The sequence below is a fragment of the Abrus precatorius genome, unplaced genomic scaffold, assembly GCF_003935025.1.
Source record: "Abrus precatorius isolate BTA unplaced genomic scaffold, Abrus_2018 Scaffold2, whole genome shotgun sequence".
Taxonomy (NCBI): Eukaryota; Viridiplantae; Streptophyta; class Magnoliopsida; order Fabales; family Fabaceae; genus Abrus; species Abrus precatorius.
Window position 1 is genome coordinate 35,927,751 of NW_020874362.1, and position 20,302 is coordinate 35,948,052.

Sequence of the window (20,302 nt, forward strand, 5' to 3'; positions counted from 1 at the left end):
AGATAAAAAAAATGAAAACTAATTTTTGTTAATAATTTAATTTTAAATTATTATAAAAATTATTTACAAAATAAAAAAAATCATTAATTACTTTAAATGAAATTAACTGTTATACATTTATTTGTAAAATAGAAAAAGATTAATTAAAAAATTAAAGTTTAAGGTATTTATTTATAAAAGTAACATTTAAGAATTTATTAAAATAATTAAGGTTTAAATATCTAAATTTAGAGATTAAGTATCCTTTTTCATTTAAAATAAAAAAACCTCTGTTTGCAAGCTCTTATTGAAAATTCATAGCATTTCAAAACAATTGAAAATTTATGAAATATTAATTTAATTTTGCGGTAAAAAAGACGAAGTAAAGCCGGCGATAGGGGAACTCGCAGGGAAAGAGAAGGGGATTGAAACGGCGTGGGGGAGAGAACATGGAACACGACGACGTTGATATGGGCGGTGCAGACAACAATGAAGCTGTATGTAATGTGTTTTTATTTTAATTTTCGGATCAATTTCCCTTTCCATGAAAGACCCTAATTGGCTGAACGCATCAATGTTGATTGCATTTGCAGGAATTGGATGACATGAAGAAACGCTTGAAGGAAATGGAAGACGAAGCTGATGCTTTGCGCGAGATGCAGGCCAAAGTGGAAAAGGAGATGGGATCTGTACAAGGTTCCTCCTTTCTCCTTTTCTTTCATTCTTTTCCATTTTCCTACTTTTTTTTTTCAAATTTTTAAATATTAAAACTTATTAATCAAGTTTTTTGTTCCTTTTATATTTGTGAAATGATCTGTGTTTTTTTATTTGTTTTGCACTGTTGATATAAAGGCTAACTCGTCTAATTAGTGAAATTTTAGTGAATAACCTATGAAAATTAGGATTTTCTTTGTTGATTTATTTTGCATTGTGCGTCGTGCAATTGATTCGTTTGTGGACTAAGACTGAAGAGTTTAGTTAGAGGTTGTAAAAGATGCTCTCACTTGGTTGTTAATGGCAAGATATTTTGTTGTACTCACTTGAGATTTTCGTGTTATGAACTGATGCTAGTTGAATATTTTTCAACTGTTGTCTTCAACTTTGGATGTGTTTTTGGTTAATGCTTGAATTATTTGATTGTGGGAATACGAGTGAATGTTATTGCTTGAGTGCCCTAGTGCTCAAGGCATCTAACTTATCCCCTTTATTTGACTCCTCTAATAAAACAAAATAAAAAGTAAAGAATTTTATTTATTTTATTTTCATCTTTGCCCTTTTCCCGTCTATTTTGTTACTTTGTATTCTTCTTTTACGTGCACATGTTATGATCATTGCACCTTCGAAGTGTGCTAGACATTTCATTACAATCTATACTTGGACTTTTGTCTTTGTTATTGATTCTTATCTTTAAATAGATCCTGCTACTGGTGCTGCAAGTCAGAACAATAGAGAGGAAGTAGATTCTCGATCAGTCTTTGTAGGCAATGTGAGATGTCTCTTACCCTGTTTACATTAAAACTTTGTATTATGCTTAGTTGTCTTATCGCCATTTTTCATAATATGGGCTGAGTATATTCGTGAGATTAGCTTATATATTTTGTCTGATGTGATTGATTCAATTATGAGTCAACGCATATGTGTGTTTTTTTGCTTTTGGAAACAAAATGGACAATTCCTTGGGTGTAATATACATTATCCCTGCTCTTAATCTTGAGGCTCTCTAGCATTCCATCATTATACATAATCTGGGGATCATTGAACCATAATGTCGTGTAAAACATATTTCATAGATGTGAGATTATGCACATGTGTTGTGTTGTGTGTGGGATTGTGTGTGAGTGAAATGGCAATGTAAGAATATTATAGAAGTCATAGAACTCCCAAATTAATAAGTGGTTGCTATTTTTCTGATTAATGTAGGATGAGTAGATTACTTATTGATGGCATAAAGACTGTATATAGAAATTTATTGCTGAAGTTAAATATGGCATGAGATAAAGCAAAATAACACTTTCTCTATGTCAATTTTTTAATTGTTTTGTTTGTTGTGCTGCTTAATTTTGTTTTTAGACCAAGCCTTAGAGACCTGCCATCCTGTTACTTTTTTTTTCTTTTTCTTGTCATGCTATGAGTCGCTACCCTACGATCTCTTACTCAAATCCACACCTGCTCTAATCAGTTGACCTTTTCTAGTTGGCTATTGTCTTTCCATCACTGACCCTATGGAACCTGAAGCCCCAAATTCTCACCTATGGAACATACTGCTACCCAAATCTTAAACTAATTAAATAGCATTGTTGGAAGAATGAATCTTTATCCCACTTTACTGTGCATCCAACCTTATTTGAAATTTTCCTGGGAAGTCCTTTGTTTTTTCATGCCAATAAGATGATATTGATAGTCTCTTCAGGTCATTCATAGTTGTTCATCTGGGACTTGCAATGGTTTCCTCATAAACCTTGAATTCATTTCATACTAATTTGATTTGAATAGGATGTTTGTTTTTCTCAATTTGTTACCAAATATCAATTTCAATTCATGGTCTTTTATAGTATTTTTCTTTTTGTGTATGTCTGACTCCAATTGTTTATCAGATTTTACAGACTTTTTTCTGGAGCAGCTTAGAATCTCCATTTATGTTGCTGGTGTATAATGTCTTATAATGATTAATGCAATGGGTCTTCCCCATATGTTAGAAAGTTTGATTTTTTTTAATATTACTTATCTGTAACTTTAAAAATATTGAGAACCTGGTTGTTGAATGTTCTTTTGATATTTCAAAGTAGATTATGTTCTCAAGCTGTGGCATCCTGCTTTGACATAATGTTTGACTACAATTGTTGCAGGTTATGCTTCCATCTACAAGCTTTCTGGCTTAGAAATGCTGCAGTTGGAAGTATATGATATTAATATATAGTATATAGCTCAAGAAGAATTATATTAGAAATGTATGAAATTAAGAAAAAAAATTGGAAAAATGATTGAGACAGCTCAAAAAGGGGAGGGATAGAGAGAAGGTTAAGAAATCTAAAGCCTTAGTTGTTGAGGAAAGTGATTTTCATGCATGGTGTGGTGATCTTACATATTTTTTATAGTGAAAAGGATGGCAAAAAAGAACAAAAATGACATACAAAGCTAACTGTTAGGGTGAAAATACAGGTCTATAGCATAGTAAGTTTTAAAGGATTTTATGGTGGGATTAACAGAGGAAAGGATTGGGTTGCTGATCGAGAACCTGGATTCTTACTGTTGAGAAGGGGACTTTGTGGGTAAAAGACAGTGCACGGTATCTGCCGTTTTTTATTGCAAAGCCAAAGGACACTTTTGGAGTTGCCTAGTGCTCAAGAAGTAAATAGGTATTATTTTCTCATGACAAGGGGCCTTTGACATTCCTTTTTTTCATCCTTGGGATCAAGAAGAAATTTTTAACCAATTTTCTTTTTAACTCATGTTTTATTTAATTCATCCCTGCAAAATCTGAAGAAAGAGGGAGGGGGGTAGAAGCTGAAGAAAGGAGGACTAGTTTTGCATGGCACAGTTCATGAAACACACCCATTCATTTTTCCGTTCCATGAGAGTTTATTGAAATAACTTATAGCTCCATAAACTTTTTTTCAGGTTATTTTAATAAGCTAAACAAAGGAGGACTAGTTTTGAATGGCATTGTTAATGAAACATACCCATTCATTTTGTCATTACATGATAAGTCTGTTTCCTTTGCAATATCTTCTTATTGAAGAATGCACATTTATGTATGTATATATGGAACGTTTGGAAGAATTTATGGAGAGTTTATTGAAATAACTTGTAGCTCCGTAAACTTTTTTTAGGTTAATTTATTAAGGTTTTTTTAATAACTTAGTGAAATGAGCTCTTTTCATCTTATTTTAAGAAGTTTTATGGTTCAATTTATAGGATAAAAGTCATAAAACCCTTATGTAAAAAGAGCTTAGTAAATAAGCTTTTAATTAAGTTGTATTTCCAAGCGCAGCCATAATGTAGGTGATGAGTTCTTATATTGCATGGTCATTTGTTAGACATTAACTTGGAAAATTTTAGAACTTTCCATATTGGCATTATGTTCTTGTTTCAATGCGCAATTTATCAACTGTTTCCATGGACAAGCAATTGGAAATTGATTGGCTGAACAGAATAACAATTGATATTTTGGGAAAAATCCTCTTAAGATTCTGAAGTGCAATGGGCACTTCCAAAAGCAAATTGCATGATGAATAACTGGATAGTGCAGAAAAATAATGATTGTATTTTATGAAGTAGAAGCCTCTGAAAATTTATCTGTGAGTTAATGAAATTCGACTCCCTTGATTTTTCTTATTAGTGTTAATCTACTGGGAGCTTCACCTGATGTAACATTATGGGCCAATTTTTTATTCTAGCTGATATTGATTTTCTTGCCCTTATTATTTTCTTTTGTTGGTTAGAAATTGTAACAAAATGTCATCAAAACCAAATTTGCCATTTAGTAATTTGAAAGTTCTAGAAACGGTGAAACAGTTCCTGCAAAAGAAAGTTCTTCATCAGTTTGACTGTTAGTGATTGACTAGTGTACTTCTAAAAAGGGTGAACTTCCCTATTTTCAGCCTCAAGGTTGGTGTTAATTATTAGATCAAAATATTTAACTACCATCTGATTAATGTTTTGGCTTAACTGGGGGCTATGTTATCAGTTAATCTGATAGGGGATTATTGATATATTCCTCAGGTGGATTATTCATGCACTCCCGAAGAAGTGCAGCAGCACTTCCAATCATGTGGAACAGTAAACCGAGTCACCATCCGCACTGATAAGTTTGGCCAACCAAAGGGTTATGCTTACGTGGAGTTTCTTGAAGTAGAGGCTGTTCAAGAGGCTCTTTTACTGAATGAATCTGAACTACATGGGCGTCAATTGAAGGTTAGAACAGGACGCTCTGGTTGTTTCAACCATATCTCACTTTCCTTTTTCTTACCATCTATATTTCTATGGACTTTTGCAGGTAACTGCCAAGAGGACCAACATACCGGGGATGAAGCAATACCGTCCCCGCCGGCCTAATCCTCACATGGGGTTTCAAGGCAGAAACCCATATGCACCTCCCTTTGCCTTTGCTCCATATGGATATGGGTATGATGTCGTTAGTTCTTTCCCTTCCAATGTGTTTTGTTATTTTTTATCTTTAATTTTAGATGTAGAACACTTTTTTAATTGCAGAAAGGTTCCAAGGTTCAGAATGGCAATGCGATACAGCCCCTACTATTGAATGTCATTTCCATTCTGCCGAAACAGATCTATTGAATACTGGGTGGAAGGAGATGACATCCTTCTCCCACATATGGTGTCATGGCTGATGTTTTGGCCAGTCTAGCCGCATAGACTAAGGTGGTTGATTCTATGAGGATTGAACACTGATTTAGCAGCAAACCTTGTAATTTTATGGTGTTTTCTTTTGCTTTGCTTTGGTATTTGTTACATATTCAAATGTTCTTTGTAGAAGTATCTTCTTAAAAATGGTTAATATATGGGGTTTTCAGTTGCCTACACTCTGCCATCTTAGTGTTGTCCACAGTTTTCTTTATGAATGTCCAAGCAATTGTGGTCCAATTTCTAGTCGTTGTTTTAAACTATCCAGTCTCTTGATTGTCAAAACCTATGGTAAATGGTAACCCCCAGTTAGTCATGGGAAAACATAATTTGTCTTGTCCTAAACTCGTTCGACAATTCTTGGTAGATACCTGTTAAAGGTTTCATTTTATTACACGCGAACAAGCTTTGAAACATTTTAAACATTTAAGTATGAGTCCTATATATAGCTGGTCTAAAACAGAATTTGATGACACATAAATGTAGTGTCTGTGGGCTATCGTTGTTTCCAATTCATCACATTAGCGTGAAAATTGACTTGGTACATGTTCAGTAGTGTAATCACAACATAAAACTTCCTGTCAACCGATTTTTTCTGCTAATGTTTGGATCTGGTACTATCTGTTAATAAAAATGTATAGGAACTGAACTTGAGAGTAATTGCTTTGTCTGTTTGTTCTTTCATACGGCATTCAAGAACATGACGGAATTTGTGATGCTCCGGGCATATTGCTTGTGATGACTCGAGTTCACCAGCTCACCGTGATCCAAGGCTTAATGCTACTTCCCGCCCAATATATTGAAATTACATTATTGCTGACATGTTACGCTAGAGAAAGGTCAAGTCAGTGCAACTGCAATCTCTTGGGAGAGTGACCAAATACTGTGAGCATCTACACCGAGTATCAGGAAAATTTAAATGGTTTACGCATTAGATTGTGGTATGTGAGTTCTTAAAGACTTATCAACTAACTGCTGAGTGCATCAGAGGGATACAACATAGATGGCCGAGAGGGATACCAAAAATCATATAACCCCCGATCAGTCTTAAATTAATCAATGTTCAAATTACTACAAATTTTAATTGCACAATAATTATTCATTTTTCTCTCATGAATAAACAGACCCATTATTTCTTATCTTAAATTCTCTCACTTCCCTTGGATGAGATTGAATTGCTTGGTATGGATGAGAAACAAAAAGAGACATAGCATGTAACCCCACCCGTCAGAGAGTTCTGCCTAGTTTGAAAACTAGGTCAAGAAGGCCTAGCATTATCACTTTCTATTTATTACAAATGAAGACTAACAAATTTTCACCTTTTGTTAGAACAAAATAATAGTAAAAGCTATCCCATCCCAATCTTCGTACCCAGAAGGGTACAAACAACAAACCAAAGCTTATCTAAAATATAATTGCAGAGAAATAGGACCCACCAAAACCATCCAAAAGATGACACTCTCTGTAGCCTTTTATGCCTAGTGAGATTCACTTCACCTCGCCAGTGTCATCATGACTGATACCTCGCCATAATGGTCTCCCAGGCCACCAACACCACAAGCGAAACCCCTCCTTTATTCTCATTTACCATAAACAAACAAAAACACCCTCTCCTACCGATTTTTCATTCCCCCAACCACCTTACTTTACCCAAAGAAATATTAATCTACACAAAACCCACTCTCATTTCCCTTTCTTAAATCAAAATTATATAAGAAATTCAAAAAAAATAAACCTTACTTTGCATATGTAAAATATATTATATTATACAACATTAACGATATATCTTTTTTTTTCTTATTCCTCGTTTTCCATATTTATAACATTCCTCTATAATCTTTCGAAACAGAATTTACACGTCACACTAAACGACAAAAGCAGCTTAGCATAGATACACACTACCCCAGTCCACCACCACCTCCTCCGCAATCCCCTGCTCCCGGTCCCAACAACCCATATCTACAACCCATACACCATAAAACGCCACGTGTCACTCTCCGATCCCCTCCTCAGACGAGGGTCTTGCATGTCGAGGTCTGCGGGTCCCACATCGCCGGCACCAAGTACCTCCTTCCGTTCGCGCCGTGCGCATTGTAGCTCGCCCCGGTAACCTTATCCACAAGAACCCGACCCGGGTAACCCGGATACGACCCGCTACCGAAAACCCCAGTGCACGCCGAAACAGCCTCTAACGGCGCCGTAGGTGGTCCCTGGAAGTAACCGTTATTAAACGGGTTCGTGACAGTGCCAGCAAGCAGCGTGGCCAAATTGATGATCATCCCGTCAACTCCAACGTCGCCGTTAGGCGCAACTAACGGCGGCGTCTGGGGCCCATAAATGGGTTGGTGGAAGGGCCACGCGCATTGGCCAGGACACTGCGTCTCGGAGTTACCGACCCATATGTAAGCATTTCGGGCCCCGTTAGACCGTCGGATCGACCCGTGGGTCCCGCATCGGTTCATGCAGAAACCGTCTACGGTGACGTCCTTGGCCGTTAGAACAACGGTTATTGAGTTGAGTTCATTGAACTTGGAAGCGAGTGCGAGTAGGTCCTTTCCCTTCAGGTTTTTCCCGAGGGTGTAAGGCGTGTGCAGGAACTGCTTCCCTACGACGATCGCAGAGGATCCTCCCTTGTATTTATCAGTGGTTTTCCACCACGTGGCGGCTGAGGGAAGCGGCGCGCTGGGTGAGCTTAAAGAGCTTATGAAGTCGACGATTATGGAGCGTTGGATGGGGGTGAAGGTTCCATACCAGATGAGATTAACGGTGATCCGTCCCTTTAGGAGCTGGCCGTTATGGTACTTGAGCACGAGCGGTTGCTCTTGCACCAGCGCCCCTACTGTGAGTGCGGGAAGGAGTAACAGCGTGATAACTGCAGAGAACCCAATGGCAGCTTTGTAATTAGAAGCCATGTTGGGGGTTGAAGTTTTAAGAAAAGGATTAGAACGATTGAGAGATGGATTAGAGTGTTTGACGATGGACACGGGTGCGTTGGAAGGGTATTTATATACCTTGTGAAGGGGCACAGCTGTGGCCGAAGGAGGTGTCAACATCGCGAGCTTCCACGTGGAGAGTTTTCATTGGTTCGACTGTGCCAGCCTGTGAGCGTTGAACCTGTGTGACGTGGCGGTGCATGGAGTTTTAAACCTTGGTGATTCAGATACCTGGCTGTGATATTTGATTTCACGATCCCGATGAAGGTTTACTTGGCATGCGTTTCAGCAGAGGTTTGAACCTTCACGTGTGGGTCCCAACGGGACTTTGAGAGGCAATGTGGGCCTTTGGATTTTAATAAAACGGTGAGATGAGAGCCATATAAATAATTGGAATTCGGCGTCGGACTCGTTCAGGGTTGACGTCAGATTCAGAGTTCGAGGAACACTGTTTCGGTAAATTTAACGTTAAGTGCTCACCTTCCTTCTCTATTCTTAATTACCCAATAAACTTTAAACCTTTTTATTTTTATTTAAATTAAATCGAAAGTTACTTTAATTAAATAAACACAATATGTATTTTTAGTTCTAAAATTAAAATTCTTCTTTTTTCTTGGGATAAAAAATAAATAAAGAGAAAAATATATCAAATAATTGTATTTTTTCTTATTTTTTAAATTAAAAATTGTTTTTTTATCCTCTCTGTTTTTTTTTATCAAAATGAACACGGGGTTAATATAAAAGAAAGAAAGGATTGTGATAAAAATAGTTATTTCTATAAGTATGAGTTTTATTAATTAATATCTTTAAGATATTAGTTAAAAAGTAAATAAATTATTTTATTAAGAAATATGTTAAAAATAAAATAAAAAGTATAATTATATAATCGTATTCTTAATAAATTTGTTTATTTTTATTTTTAACTAATGTTTTAAATATATTTATTAGCATTTATCTATAAGTAAGTAACTGTTGTATATCAAAAAATAGATCTAAATGAATTTGAAGTATGAGAAAATTATTTCTCTCTTTTAGTTATAGGGAAAAAGATGCCTAAATATTATATTTTAGTTTAAAAATGAAAATAACAATAATTATAAGCATATTTTTATAAAATATTTTTTAAAATTTTTAATTAATACTGAAATTATTAACGAAGACTTATAAAATTTAAATAAAAACCATAAATAATATTAATTAAAATCTATTATTTGTATCATTTGAATAGATTTTAAGCTTTTCTTGAATTATAAACGTAAATATCATGTTAATGTGTATTTGTTTATTTTTTATTTATTCTTAGTGCGGAGTGTTTTGATATGTTTTTTATAGATAAAGTTTTAGATTACAACATTAAATAACAATAGTTCCCTAGGTTCTCTCAACTTTCAAAACCATGCCTATGGCTTTGAGCTTAGGTTAGGTTAGGTTGTGGGAAGGAAGCAAATTCGAAGATCCTAACTGGGGTCAGCGTATTGAATTATAGTGATATTTGGCAATGTAGCTCCAAACTTGTTGTTGGGTAATGTAGCTCCCATCCCATGCACCACAAATTCAGATTTTCATTTTATTTTATCTTCTTCTCAAGCACTCTCATCAATCTTTTCCACTTTTCTTTGCCTTGCCTTTTTCTTTACTTCAATTACACTTTCCTTTTTATTTCTCTTCTTTACTTTTTTACCTTCCAACGTTTTGAAATTTCCTAAGAACATGTTGGGACGGTGCCGGCTCTATGAATTAGGACACGCACATCACAAGGAAATAAATGGAGTTTTAAAAATGCATGCTGTGGTGCCCTATTGTTTGAATTCCAAGGAAGCAAACAAAAATTCCATTACAATTTGTACTGCACCAAACAAAATAATTTATGGCATGCATGCCAAGAGATTATGATGATGATGACACGAAGGAAACAAAATTTTAGGGTGGTGGAAATAAAGTATCAACGAGTTAATTAATACGCTATGCACCTCAATAAATTGACTTTAAATAATTTAACGACACGTAATATATACAATGTATACTATCTTTACATTAAGTGGATGAAATTTAAATTAGATTCTTTTACTATTGCTCTTAAGATTGACACATAAGACCCAATTTTAAAGCAAACATCACAAAAGCTACGGGGTTCAATAGGGTGGATGTCTAATTAGCTGTATGCACTGTTCGCATAAAAAAGGAGGATTTGAATTTGAATGGATTTTAGATGAAGTCAAAGAGTCCACTTTATCCTTTTTCATGTTGTAAAAGAGAAAAGAACAAGTTTAATTTCCGCATAAGAAAATAAAAAAATGATTATTATTATAAAATATAATAAGAAAAAAGAAAAGAAACAGGAGCTAGAGTGTATGAAAAGGAGGGCAAGTGGAGAGTGAAAAAGAAGGGAAAGTGTCACGTGTTGTAACGAAACAAAGAGAAAACGGAGGGACAGTGTCGTCGGCAGCACACGGAGACAAAGGTTTGGGTCTGCAATAAAACAATTAGGACCCATTCGCCGCACACCACTGGATAAGCCAAATATCAACGCGTCATTTCCTTACCAGACTCAGTGCATGAATGCTACAGTTACCATGTCCAACTCCTATTTATTTTATGACGTAGATATCAACCAATCCATGATTATCATTTTCTTATCTATCAAATTCTTGAGGTATTAAATATATTTAATTGTTAACTTATAAGAGGATTGTATCTAGCCTCAAATACCTCATGGTTTGTGTCTGCAAACGTTTAGTGAACCATAGCTAATTCAGCGTTTGGCACTGTTATCGGAACCAAGTTTTGCTCACGTTTTCTTTACTTTTGTCATGGTCATGATGGTGGATACTGGCTAGTATTCTTTTTACTTTTGTGGAACTCTTTTCTTTTCTTACAATCTCTGTTCATTATTGCTGATTCAAATGGGAAAGCTTTTAATAGTTTCATCTCACTTCGCTTTCCTTATTCCAGGATCCTACTCTACTTTATCTCCGCTCTATTCCTAAACATTTTTCTTTTTTTCGTTTTAAATGTTAAATAAAATAAATCATTTTTTATAAAGTACAAAATATAATAAATTTGTGCTTTAATTTTTTAATTAGTATATTTATTCCTTTTTTTATTATCTTTCACTTATTAAAAAAGTAACTTTATTTTTTTCATTTAAACAATACATCAATTTTAAAAAAATATTTTACGTAGCAAAAAAGCGTTAATAGGAAATTGGTACCAGTGCACGGGTATCTGTAAGCTACAGTGATCGACAAAAATAATGCAGCCGCTGCTCTACCTGCCGTACGCTACGGCTTTCGCGATTTCACGTCAAAATCCATTCAAAACCACAAAATTTTGAGATGTATTTTTTATAATATTTTTTCTTTAATATTATAAAAGTTAAAAATCGAAAAAAGTCTCAGTTAATTACTTTTTAATTCTATGAAATTGTCATATAAAATTTAATTCTAAAACTAAAATAAATCGAAACAGTGTAGAAAATTCAAAGTTTGAAACACCTTTAATTGGCTCATTGTATTATAATCCACTTCCCCTTCTCCGTGAGGTATTATTACTATTACTGAAGTTGATCGTTTTCGGCCATGCAACTCAAGGAAAATGCGTTTTGAAGTCAACGACATTTCATTTTCATCGTTATGTTTTCTTCATCGTTAAGCAAACCCAATTCATTAATTTCTGATAAGCACTATTAGTAAGTTTTGCGAAAATGAAAATAAAAACGGATATGTCAAAACTTTTCATAAAAAGTTTGGCGAAAATGAAAGTCCCTTCTAAATTGTTTGTGTGCGCAGTTATGTATTTCATTGCGTATGAATGGCATCAACAAACTGTCCAAATCAAGGAATTTCTGATCAAACAAAAACAAAATTATTGAATTATTTAAAATTTATAAATATTTTTTTAATATTTAAAAGGTTATAATTAAGTTCATAAATTTATAGATTATTTTTAATTAAATATATGATCATATTTCAATTAGAGTTGTATTAAATACATGAACTTAATTTAAAATAATTAAAACTTCGACTAAATCTTACTTTAATCATTGAAAAAGTTTGAATCTAACATTTTAGTCTTTAAAATATTTAAAATATTATATTAGTCTCAAACTTCTTTCTCTTTTGTCATTCATTTTAGTCTCTTAGCTCAGACTCCATTAAAAAACTATAAAAGAAAGCTAAATTTTCACATTAAGAGACATGTCAAAAGTCTATTTGACAAAAACGACGTCATTTTAAAAAGTTAACGTGACGCTTTTAATTGTGAAACGACATCATTTTAATTAAAGCTTTTTTTCTTATTGAAACTCCTATGGTTTTGTTTCTCATGTTCATCATCTTCTATGTCACTATCAAAAGAGCTTATTAATTCTAAGGATTCTTTTTTTTTTTTCTGCTCTTTTTCTCAAACACGACTATCTCATAAATCCTTTTGACATTGAGATTGACGATGACCTCTCACTCCTTACTATAATTACTTTGTGCTTTATTTCACTCTCTACCTCCTTCTTTCTCTTCAATTGGTACATGTATATGAAGATCATTGTTAAGATTTCAATGTCAACAATATCTTCTACCACAATAAAAGATCATTCTTTTTTGCTCAAAAGACCCACTTGGCGCCATTAGAGAATCAAACAATGACAAAGAAGGAATGTGAAACAAATTATTTATTGCTTCTCCACATAGAACAGTGTTTCTATTGAAAGACTTAGAATTTTAGTTCAACAACACAACAAAATTAGGAATTTGGCTAACGAGGTTGTTGAAAGAAATGTCAATGATGGCGTTACTTGAAATTTTTTCTGTGAATTCTGGTGAAATTTTTTCAAAAAATTTGTTGTAAGAGATGTTCAAAGACATATTATCATTATATTTTTAATTAAATATATGATCATATTTCAATTAGAGTTGTATTAACTACATGAACTTAATTTTAAAAAAGTAAGACTTCAAGGGCTTACTAAACTATTAAACTACCAACCTAATTCACAAGTTATTTGGAAAATTTTAATTATCTTTGTATATACATTTAAGGGAATCTTAACAAAAATATGACAAATTAAAAATACTTTATAAGTTTAAAGAATTTATTATAAACTTTTAAAGTATAAAGAGGCATTTAATTTTTTAAAAATATTTCAAGTATTTACATATTCGTTTAACTTATTTTTCTAAACAATCAATTGGAGATCTTGTTAACATCTCTCTTTGACATCTTTGTTAAAAGAATTATTGAATAAAAAAATAAAAATAGTTAATTTTATTAAAAAATTTCTTACTTTTAAGGAATTGATAAATAATATTTTTCTTCATTATCAAATATATGATAAACCATTACTTAAATAAACCTTATGTATACGAGAGTGTAAATTTTTTATTAATTTTTTTATTATGTATCTAACGCTGTATATTAAGAAACATTAAATAAAATTTATTAAATACTTAAATTAATATAAAATGTATATATTAAATATTTTTTATAATTTTGAAATAATAAAAGTTCTATTTTTAATAATTTTTATATTTTAAAAAAAATTAAATGATTTACAGTACTTCACTGTAAGAGAATAAAATGAGAAATATATGGTATACTATTATAATAATTAAATATTTTAAATTATAATAATAATTAAATAATAAAGTTGAAATGTAGTTCAATGTTTTTTCAATTCTTATGGTATATTAATTTTTATAAATTTATTTGAATTGGAATATAGTTGATATATGATTTATTTAAAAATATATATAGAAGTAAACTATTTGTTTTTAAAGGTGGAATATATAGATTCACTGACCTCAATAAAAATGGAGTTAGGGTTAACATTTTTATTCTTGTTTTCTTTAAACTTTATCAACACAACCAGCTGCTTTGTTCTTGGCAGAGATAAGAAGGCCAAAATATACCTCCTCCCAACCTCATCTCTTTGTCAAGCCTAATGCACTTCATTTCACTTTCATGAAATTGATTCATATATAGTTTTCTATTATATTAATAATGAGACGATGTGATAAGTATTTGGCATCTCTTGCAAACAAGCAATGTTAAATAATTGAGATTTGTACCAAAACTAATTTTCATAACTTTCAAGAGTAAACTTTATTTTGTTGCCTTCTAGGAGTAACAAAGGAATGTAATTTACATTCTTTGAACATTTTGGATTACATGTTTACATTTAATTATGTATTTAAGGTTAAAGGCTTAAGAGGGGGGAGAGTGAAGGAGAAAGATTATAAACAATGATTAATGATTACTGATCACTTTTTTTTCTTTTTCTTTAAACATGAAATCTAAACAAAGTTTAATGAAATTTATCCATGAGGGCTTTGATCAGCCGGTGGGTAGTGGTCTGGCGTGCAACATGAAATGTGTCTAGCAATTTTTTTAGGACATTGTTGACTCATGGCATTGATGAAAGGGGTCTACAATACGTGCGATATTATTATTGTACATGTCAATCATTGGAAGGGAGTGAGGGCATTTAATATAATTAATAAAAATGAAACCCACCAACATCAAATTGGCACCCATTGTGAGTTAGAGGTTGGGGTGGGGAGATTAAAACAATATTGAATCAACAAAGTGAAACTTATAATAATACAGTGAATGGGCACTTCCAGCTGTCTTACAATTTCGTGCAATTTTTCATTGCCTTTGCCTTTGCCTTTGCCTTTCTTCTCTCCTACAATGTGTGGTGATAGATTCACATTCCAATTGAGACTTGGGGGACCATTGCATCTATTCTAAGCAAAAAGGTGATTACAAATTTAAGCTTTGGTCGTCACCTACCCAATACAGCTGCAAGGCTCCAATTCTCCAATTTCCCTCACTTTTTCAGAATTGGACCAAGTTGTTTGGATGGTGGTAGTAGTAAGACCAATATAACTTGTAAAAAGCCTTATCTTGTTCGCCATTTTGAGGACTTGTTCAACTCTTTACCCTTGCTCTGAGTAAAAATATATAAATTTATATAATTTTTGTTATTTTAAAAAAAATTAACAAAAGAATTAGGAATATATTAAAAAAAACGTGTTAAAATTTCTTGCTAGCATTTCTCATTTCTAATTATTTAAGTCATCTTTGAAAATAATAGTAAAAAGCAATCCAAATGAAGGTACATAGCCTGCCTGTAGAAGTAGACTCACTAACAATTTTGCACACTATTTGTTTTTACTTCGATATCATAACTAATTCAACAAAGCATGTTTATTAGAATGCAATTTTCCTGAATATATTAAAAAAGTATACGCTTTTATACAGTTAATTAATTGATACCTATACAAAATCTTTTACTCAACCAATTGCTTGGGATTAATTTTGCAGACTTTTTCTTTAATTTTTTGATATTGTAAAATAACATTAAATTTTGATTAATTCAAGTTCAGTTGGATAAACCTTTTTAAAAAAATCTCAGTGCATATATTTTTTAAGAACAATACTTCATTTTTTATTTGTTTCAAGTTAATCGAGTCCTTTGTTCTTGTTGGCGCATAGCTTACTTTATAATAAGTAATTTTTTTTAATGATTAAACCTCATTCAAAAACTTTTTTTTAAAAGTGATTGATTCTTTATTTTTTTTCATCCAAAATTTACTTTACACTTCAATTAATTTAAGTAAAGTTGGATTAAGTAACTTAATAAGAAAAAATCTTTATATACATATATACATATATATATATATATATATATATTATTTTTTTCATTTACAACATTGAAATCCTAACTAGAATACTTGAAATAGGAAAATTTGTTTAATATTTGATATACCAGTTGATCTAAATTATGAAAATTTTTAATAATCTAGCGGTATTCTTTAGATTTCCAACGATCTTATCATTTGAATAACTAGGGGAGTCTTTTGCATAGCTTTGCTTTTTCATTATTAATGATAACTAAGAGTTAATTTTAAAATAAAAATTTCTTTAATCTTTATTCATATTACACTTCATTTTTGAAAGTTTTAAAGTGTATCATTCAAGGATTTTACTAGCTAAACGGTTGCTTAAGAACATCCGTTAATTAAAGATAAAAATAAATTTTAATACAAATGAAACTATTAAATATAATTTTAAAGAAACATTAATAATTATATCGATTAACTAAAACTAATAAATTAAAATCTTAGTTAGGATTTATTTTATATATATGTATATATGATATAGTAGAATCACATTCGTAAGAATGAAATTGATGAGACATGATTATGAGTGGATGGATTCTCCATTATCTGAATGTATGAAGGATAATGCAATGAACGCCTCATACATCAATCATTATAGCAACGAAAGGGAAGAAAATTTAAGATGCGGACAAACAGCGTCAACAGTAACACCCAATTATTAATATCCCAAAGTAAACTGTCCACTAAAGTCACCCCTACATTGTTTCAGATCACAATTAGACCTAATGAATATTGAAAACAAAAAACCTAATTAAAACATAAAATGAAAAAAAATTAGTAAATTATGGTATAGGTCATATCCAATAATCAGATGGATGATTAAATGGTGGAACAAACCCTAGTAGCTTCAAAATTGAAAGGAAATTAAATGCTAATGACCCATCAACAAGAGGCAGCTGTAATTGAAAACAGGGTCAAGCTTAATTAAGCAAAGTAATTAAGCAATAGTGAAATGACAGCTCAAACCTCCATTAAGACTAATTTTCTTGTTCGGCCAAGAGCAAACATTATGACTAATTAATTACATTATTTAATTAACTACGTATTAGTTTAGTCTAAATCAAGCTAAAATATCTCCAAGTTTGTGATTTTGAAGACCATGCGCAAGGCAATGGGTTCTTTCAAGGAAACAGCTTGCATGCCATTACAAAAATGAATTTGAACATTAGAAGTAGATGTGGATAGGTTCAAACTAAAACCAATTATTTAGGACCCATTTGACTTTGATTTTGGATTCTTCTTCTTTCCACGATCAATTGGAAAAGGATTAAAAATTTAAATTCATAGTCTTTAATTTTCTCTGTTTTTGGTCGATTAAAAATCAAAGTCTTTAAAAGAGGCCAAACACCCTTCGGGGCCACATTTTGTCATTAAAAAAGAAATAAGCTATAGACTTTTTCTTATGAGTCTCCGGAGGCGAACACAATGCAGGAATAAAATCAACGCAGGCTTCAATATGAGATCTCAGTTGAATACTTCATGTCAGCTGATGTTTGTGTAAAATAATAAAATAACATTAATGCTACAGAGAGCTGTGATTGAACATCCTAGTTGTATTTTTAAAATATTTTTTTAAAACGTATGTTTAAGAATACGTGACAAAAATTTAAAAATAATAAGCATATAATTTCATCTCTAATATTAGTATCTTTATTGATTTGATTCTTGAAAGTTTGTTGCTCTATCAATCAATATCTGAATTATTAACGTGATGACGACATATAGTTCTTCTAAAGTAAAATGATTGAATTTGGATGTTAAATTTAAAATTTAATTAAACTATAATGATAATATTAATATTTTTATGTTATCATTTAATTATAAATTATGATGAAAATAAGATTAAGTCACTTGTTGGCTCACCAAACCTAATTAATGCAAGCAAGTATTATATTGCTAAATGCTAATGCACGGGTGGGGTGAAGATTGGAGCATAGTTATTTGAGTATTAGAAAGAGATAAAATCTGTTTATACGTTTAAAAATGTTTACATTTAATTATATTTAATATGTTATAATTTATTATTTTAATAGTGTTAAATGTTAATTAAATAAAAGGTTTAGACATAGAAGAATAATGAATAATTCGTTGTTGCTTCGTTTGCTTTTAATAACATACGATGGGAAACTGCTCTCACTTTCTGCCTTCATTTTCCCTTCCCTCTTTCGGCTGCTTCCTAACGTGTTTCATCACTTTCATGCGTGTCATATTATAATTGGCATGGTTTGCTCTTTTAACTTGGTATTCCAATGATCGAGCACTAAGGTTTAGTTTAGGATTTTATGTTTAGTTTTCATTAGAAATGAATTGGTTGGAAGTTCAAATTACAAGTGCAAATTCTCATCATTAACATTTTGAACCTGTTTTTGTGTAATAAATTCAAATTTACTTTTATTATAAATGTTTGCTTATTAAAATAAATGTCTCATTATATTAACTTTAATTTGTGTAATGTGACTTCTTTTTGTCTTTAATTAACCAACAATTCCTACCGGAATCATAATGAAACAAATCTTTCAGAGTGTTATAGCCCCTTTTATTAATTATCTTATTTTAGAAATACAGCTAGCTAGATAGCCATAATACTTGTAAGTTATTATTTTCTTAAATAAAAAACAACATCCATGATGTCAGCAAATTGTGACAATATAGTGCATGTATAGGATAATAAATTAAAGAGAAGAATCACTATCCTTTCTCTCTATTTTTTTAATGATTTGAGTCCTCTTGCATTCAACAATTAAACACAGCCCACACTACCCAACATTCAGCATTGTAACTTTTGATTGTGCTGAACTGAAACAACTCAGAACAATTATTAACGTGTGATCTAAATTTCAAATGACAATTTTAAGCCCACCTTGCTGCCCGGCCCAAAGAGGGAGGCTATGGCCCAGAGTTTTGAATGGGTATAACATGTTCTTTGACCAAGAACTATGATGAAAAAACGAATAATATACATATGAAGAAGTTAATATACAATTTTATTTCTAAAAATCCTTGTGTTGCTTTAGTCCTTGAAAAAAATACATTTGTGCCATACAAATCGGCCTTCAATAGTGTTAGTATATTAACAAATTTATACTATTAATTTATTGTTAAATTATTATATACAATTTCATTTAAGTAATTTTGTATGAATAAAAAGTATTAGAACTAAAGTAATATAAGTTAACGAATTTAAACTCTCATGTTATTAAATAATATGATTTGGTTATGTTAGAGATAAAAAATACTTTTTTTTAAAATTAAAAAAGGACCTATTTTGATTAATTGAAAGATTCATTAATTTAGTGCTTATTTGTTTTTTCATTGGACACCTCAAAACTAATTTTTAAAAGGTCAATCAACAGTTGAAGTATTTTATGTATGATTTAGTGATTTACAAGACACAACAGGCAGTAGTGATTATTTTTATTATAGCTGTATCAATTTTCCACCTTTTAGTTATAATAAAAAGAAGTATATAAAAAGAAAAATAATAATTTAACACTAGTGATTATTTTTCATTATAACTGTATTAAATTTCCACCTTTTAGTTATTATAAACATATGTATATAAGAGGAAAAATTAATTTTAAATATATTTTAGTTCTTATAATTTTGTAAAATTTTAATTTGTTTTATATTTTTTTTTTAATTTTAGTCCTTATATTTTAAAAGTAATTAGTTTCATTCCATTTTACTGATATAACCTAACAAAAAATTGTAAGTGACCCACAAATGAGGCATGTCAGTCTCCCGATTAATCACATCTTCCTTTGATAGTTACTAGAAATTTTAAAAATATTTATTCAAAAAATTAAGGATCAAAATCTTATAAAACTAAAAAAATAAAAACATATTTAAACTAAAATAATAATACATTATTTATTATGTGATGGAATTTAAGTGAAACTCTATAAGATGTGATAGAACATGAGATTAAACACTATAATACATTATTAATTAAGTTTGGTGAGCAAATTTGAGTTCATTTCTTGTATGATGAGTTCCATTTCTTTCACAATAATTTTAGTTCAAAAATTTTAGGTCCAATATGCTGGTAACGTTAGTCAAATAAAAACTGCTTATTATTTTTAAGTTATAAAATAAATTCTTGTAATTTTCAAAGAAAAACACATAGGTTAATAAAAGATGTGATTCATTTGAATGATATTTAATAGCTTAACATTAGTTTTGTTTAGCTTTAAATCAAATTAATTCAAAAGAAAAAAATAAATACAGTATTTTAGATAATTTTGATATTATTTTCTAATTAAAATAAAAAAAGGACTTAAATAATAATATAAATATAACATAAAAAATACTTAGAATAATGCATTCAAGTTATATTCATTTGAAAATACT

General features: G+C 31.1%; 2 protein-coding genes across 3 annotated transcripts; one reads left to right on the forward strand and one right to left on the reverse strand.

Annotated features, from left to right (window-relative positions):
- The first annotated feature begins 303 nt into the window (after window positions 1-303).
- On the forward strand, window positions 304-5,515 carry LOC113859312 (polyadenylate-binding protein 2-like). Of its 2 annotated transcripts, none has more exons than XM_027492121.1 (6): window positions 304-476; window positions 573-675; window positions 1,395-1,465; window positions 4,702-4,893; window positions 4,976-5,103; window positions 5,191-5,515. In XM_027492121.1, exons 1-6 carry the CDS (start codon window positions 429-431, stop codon window positions 5,237-5,239), a joined length of 591 nt encoding a protein of 196 aa, XP_027347922.1. In that variant the 5' UTR covers window positions 304-428; the 3' UTR covers window positions 5,240-5,515. The 2 variants fall into 2 exon arrangements, with proteins under 2 accessions (XP_027347922.1, XP_027347923.1); XM_027492122.1 differs by having other exon boundaries at window positions 304-473; window positions 5,191-5,320.
- LOC113859310 (protein EXORDIUM-like 2) lies at window positions 5,174-8,973 on the reverse strand. The gene has a single exon (XM_027492119.1). The coding sequence runs from the start codon at window positions 8,391-8,393 to the stop codon at window positions 7,350-7,352; it is 1,044 nt and encodes a 347-aa protein (XP_027347920.1). The 5' UTR covers window positions 8,394-8,973; the 3' UTR covers window positions 5,174-7,349.
- Between the last annotated feature and the right edge of the window lie 11,329 nt (window positions 8,974-20,302).

Coding starts and splice junctions, on each gene's coding strand:
- LOC113859312 (XM_027492121.1), top strand. CDS start 429: ATGGAACACGACGACGTTGATATGGGCGGTGCAGACAACAATGAAGCT. Junction 1,466..4,701: donor GATCAGTCTTTGTAGGCAAT/GTGAGATGTCTC, acceptor TATATTCCTCAG/GTGGATTATTCATGCACTCC. Junction 5,104..5,190: donor TTTGCTCCATATGGATATGG/GTATGATGTCGT, acceptor TTTTAATTGCAG/AAAGGTTCCAAGGTTCAGAA.
- LOC113859310 (XM_027492119.1), bottom strand. CDS start 8,393: ATGTTGACACCTCCTTCGGCCACAGCTGTGCCCCTTCACAAGGTATAT.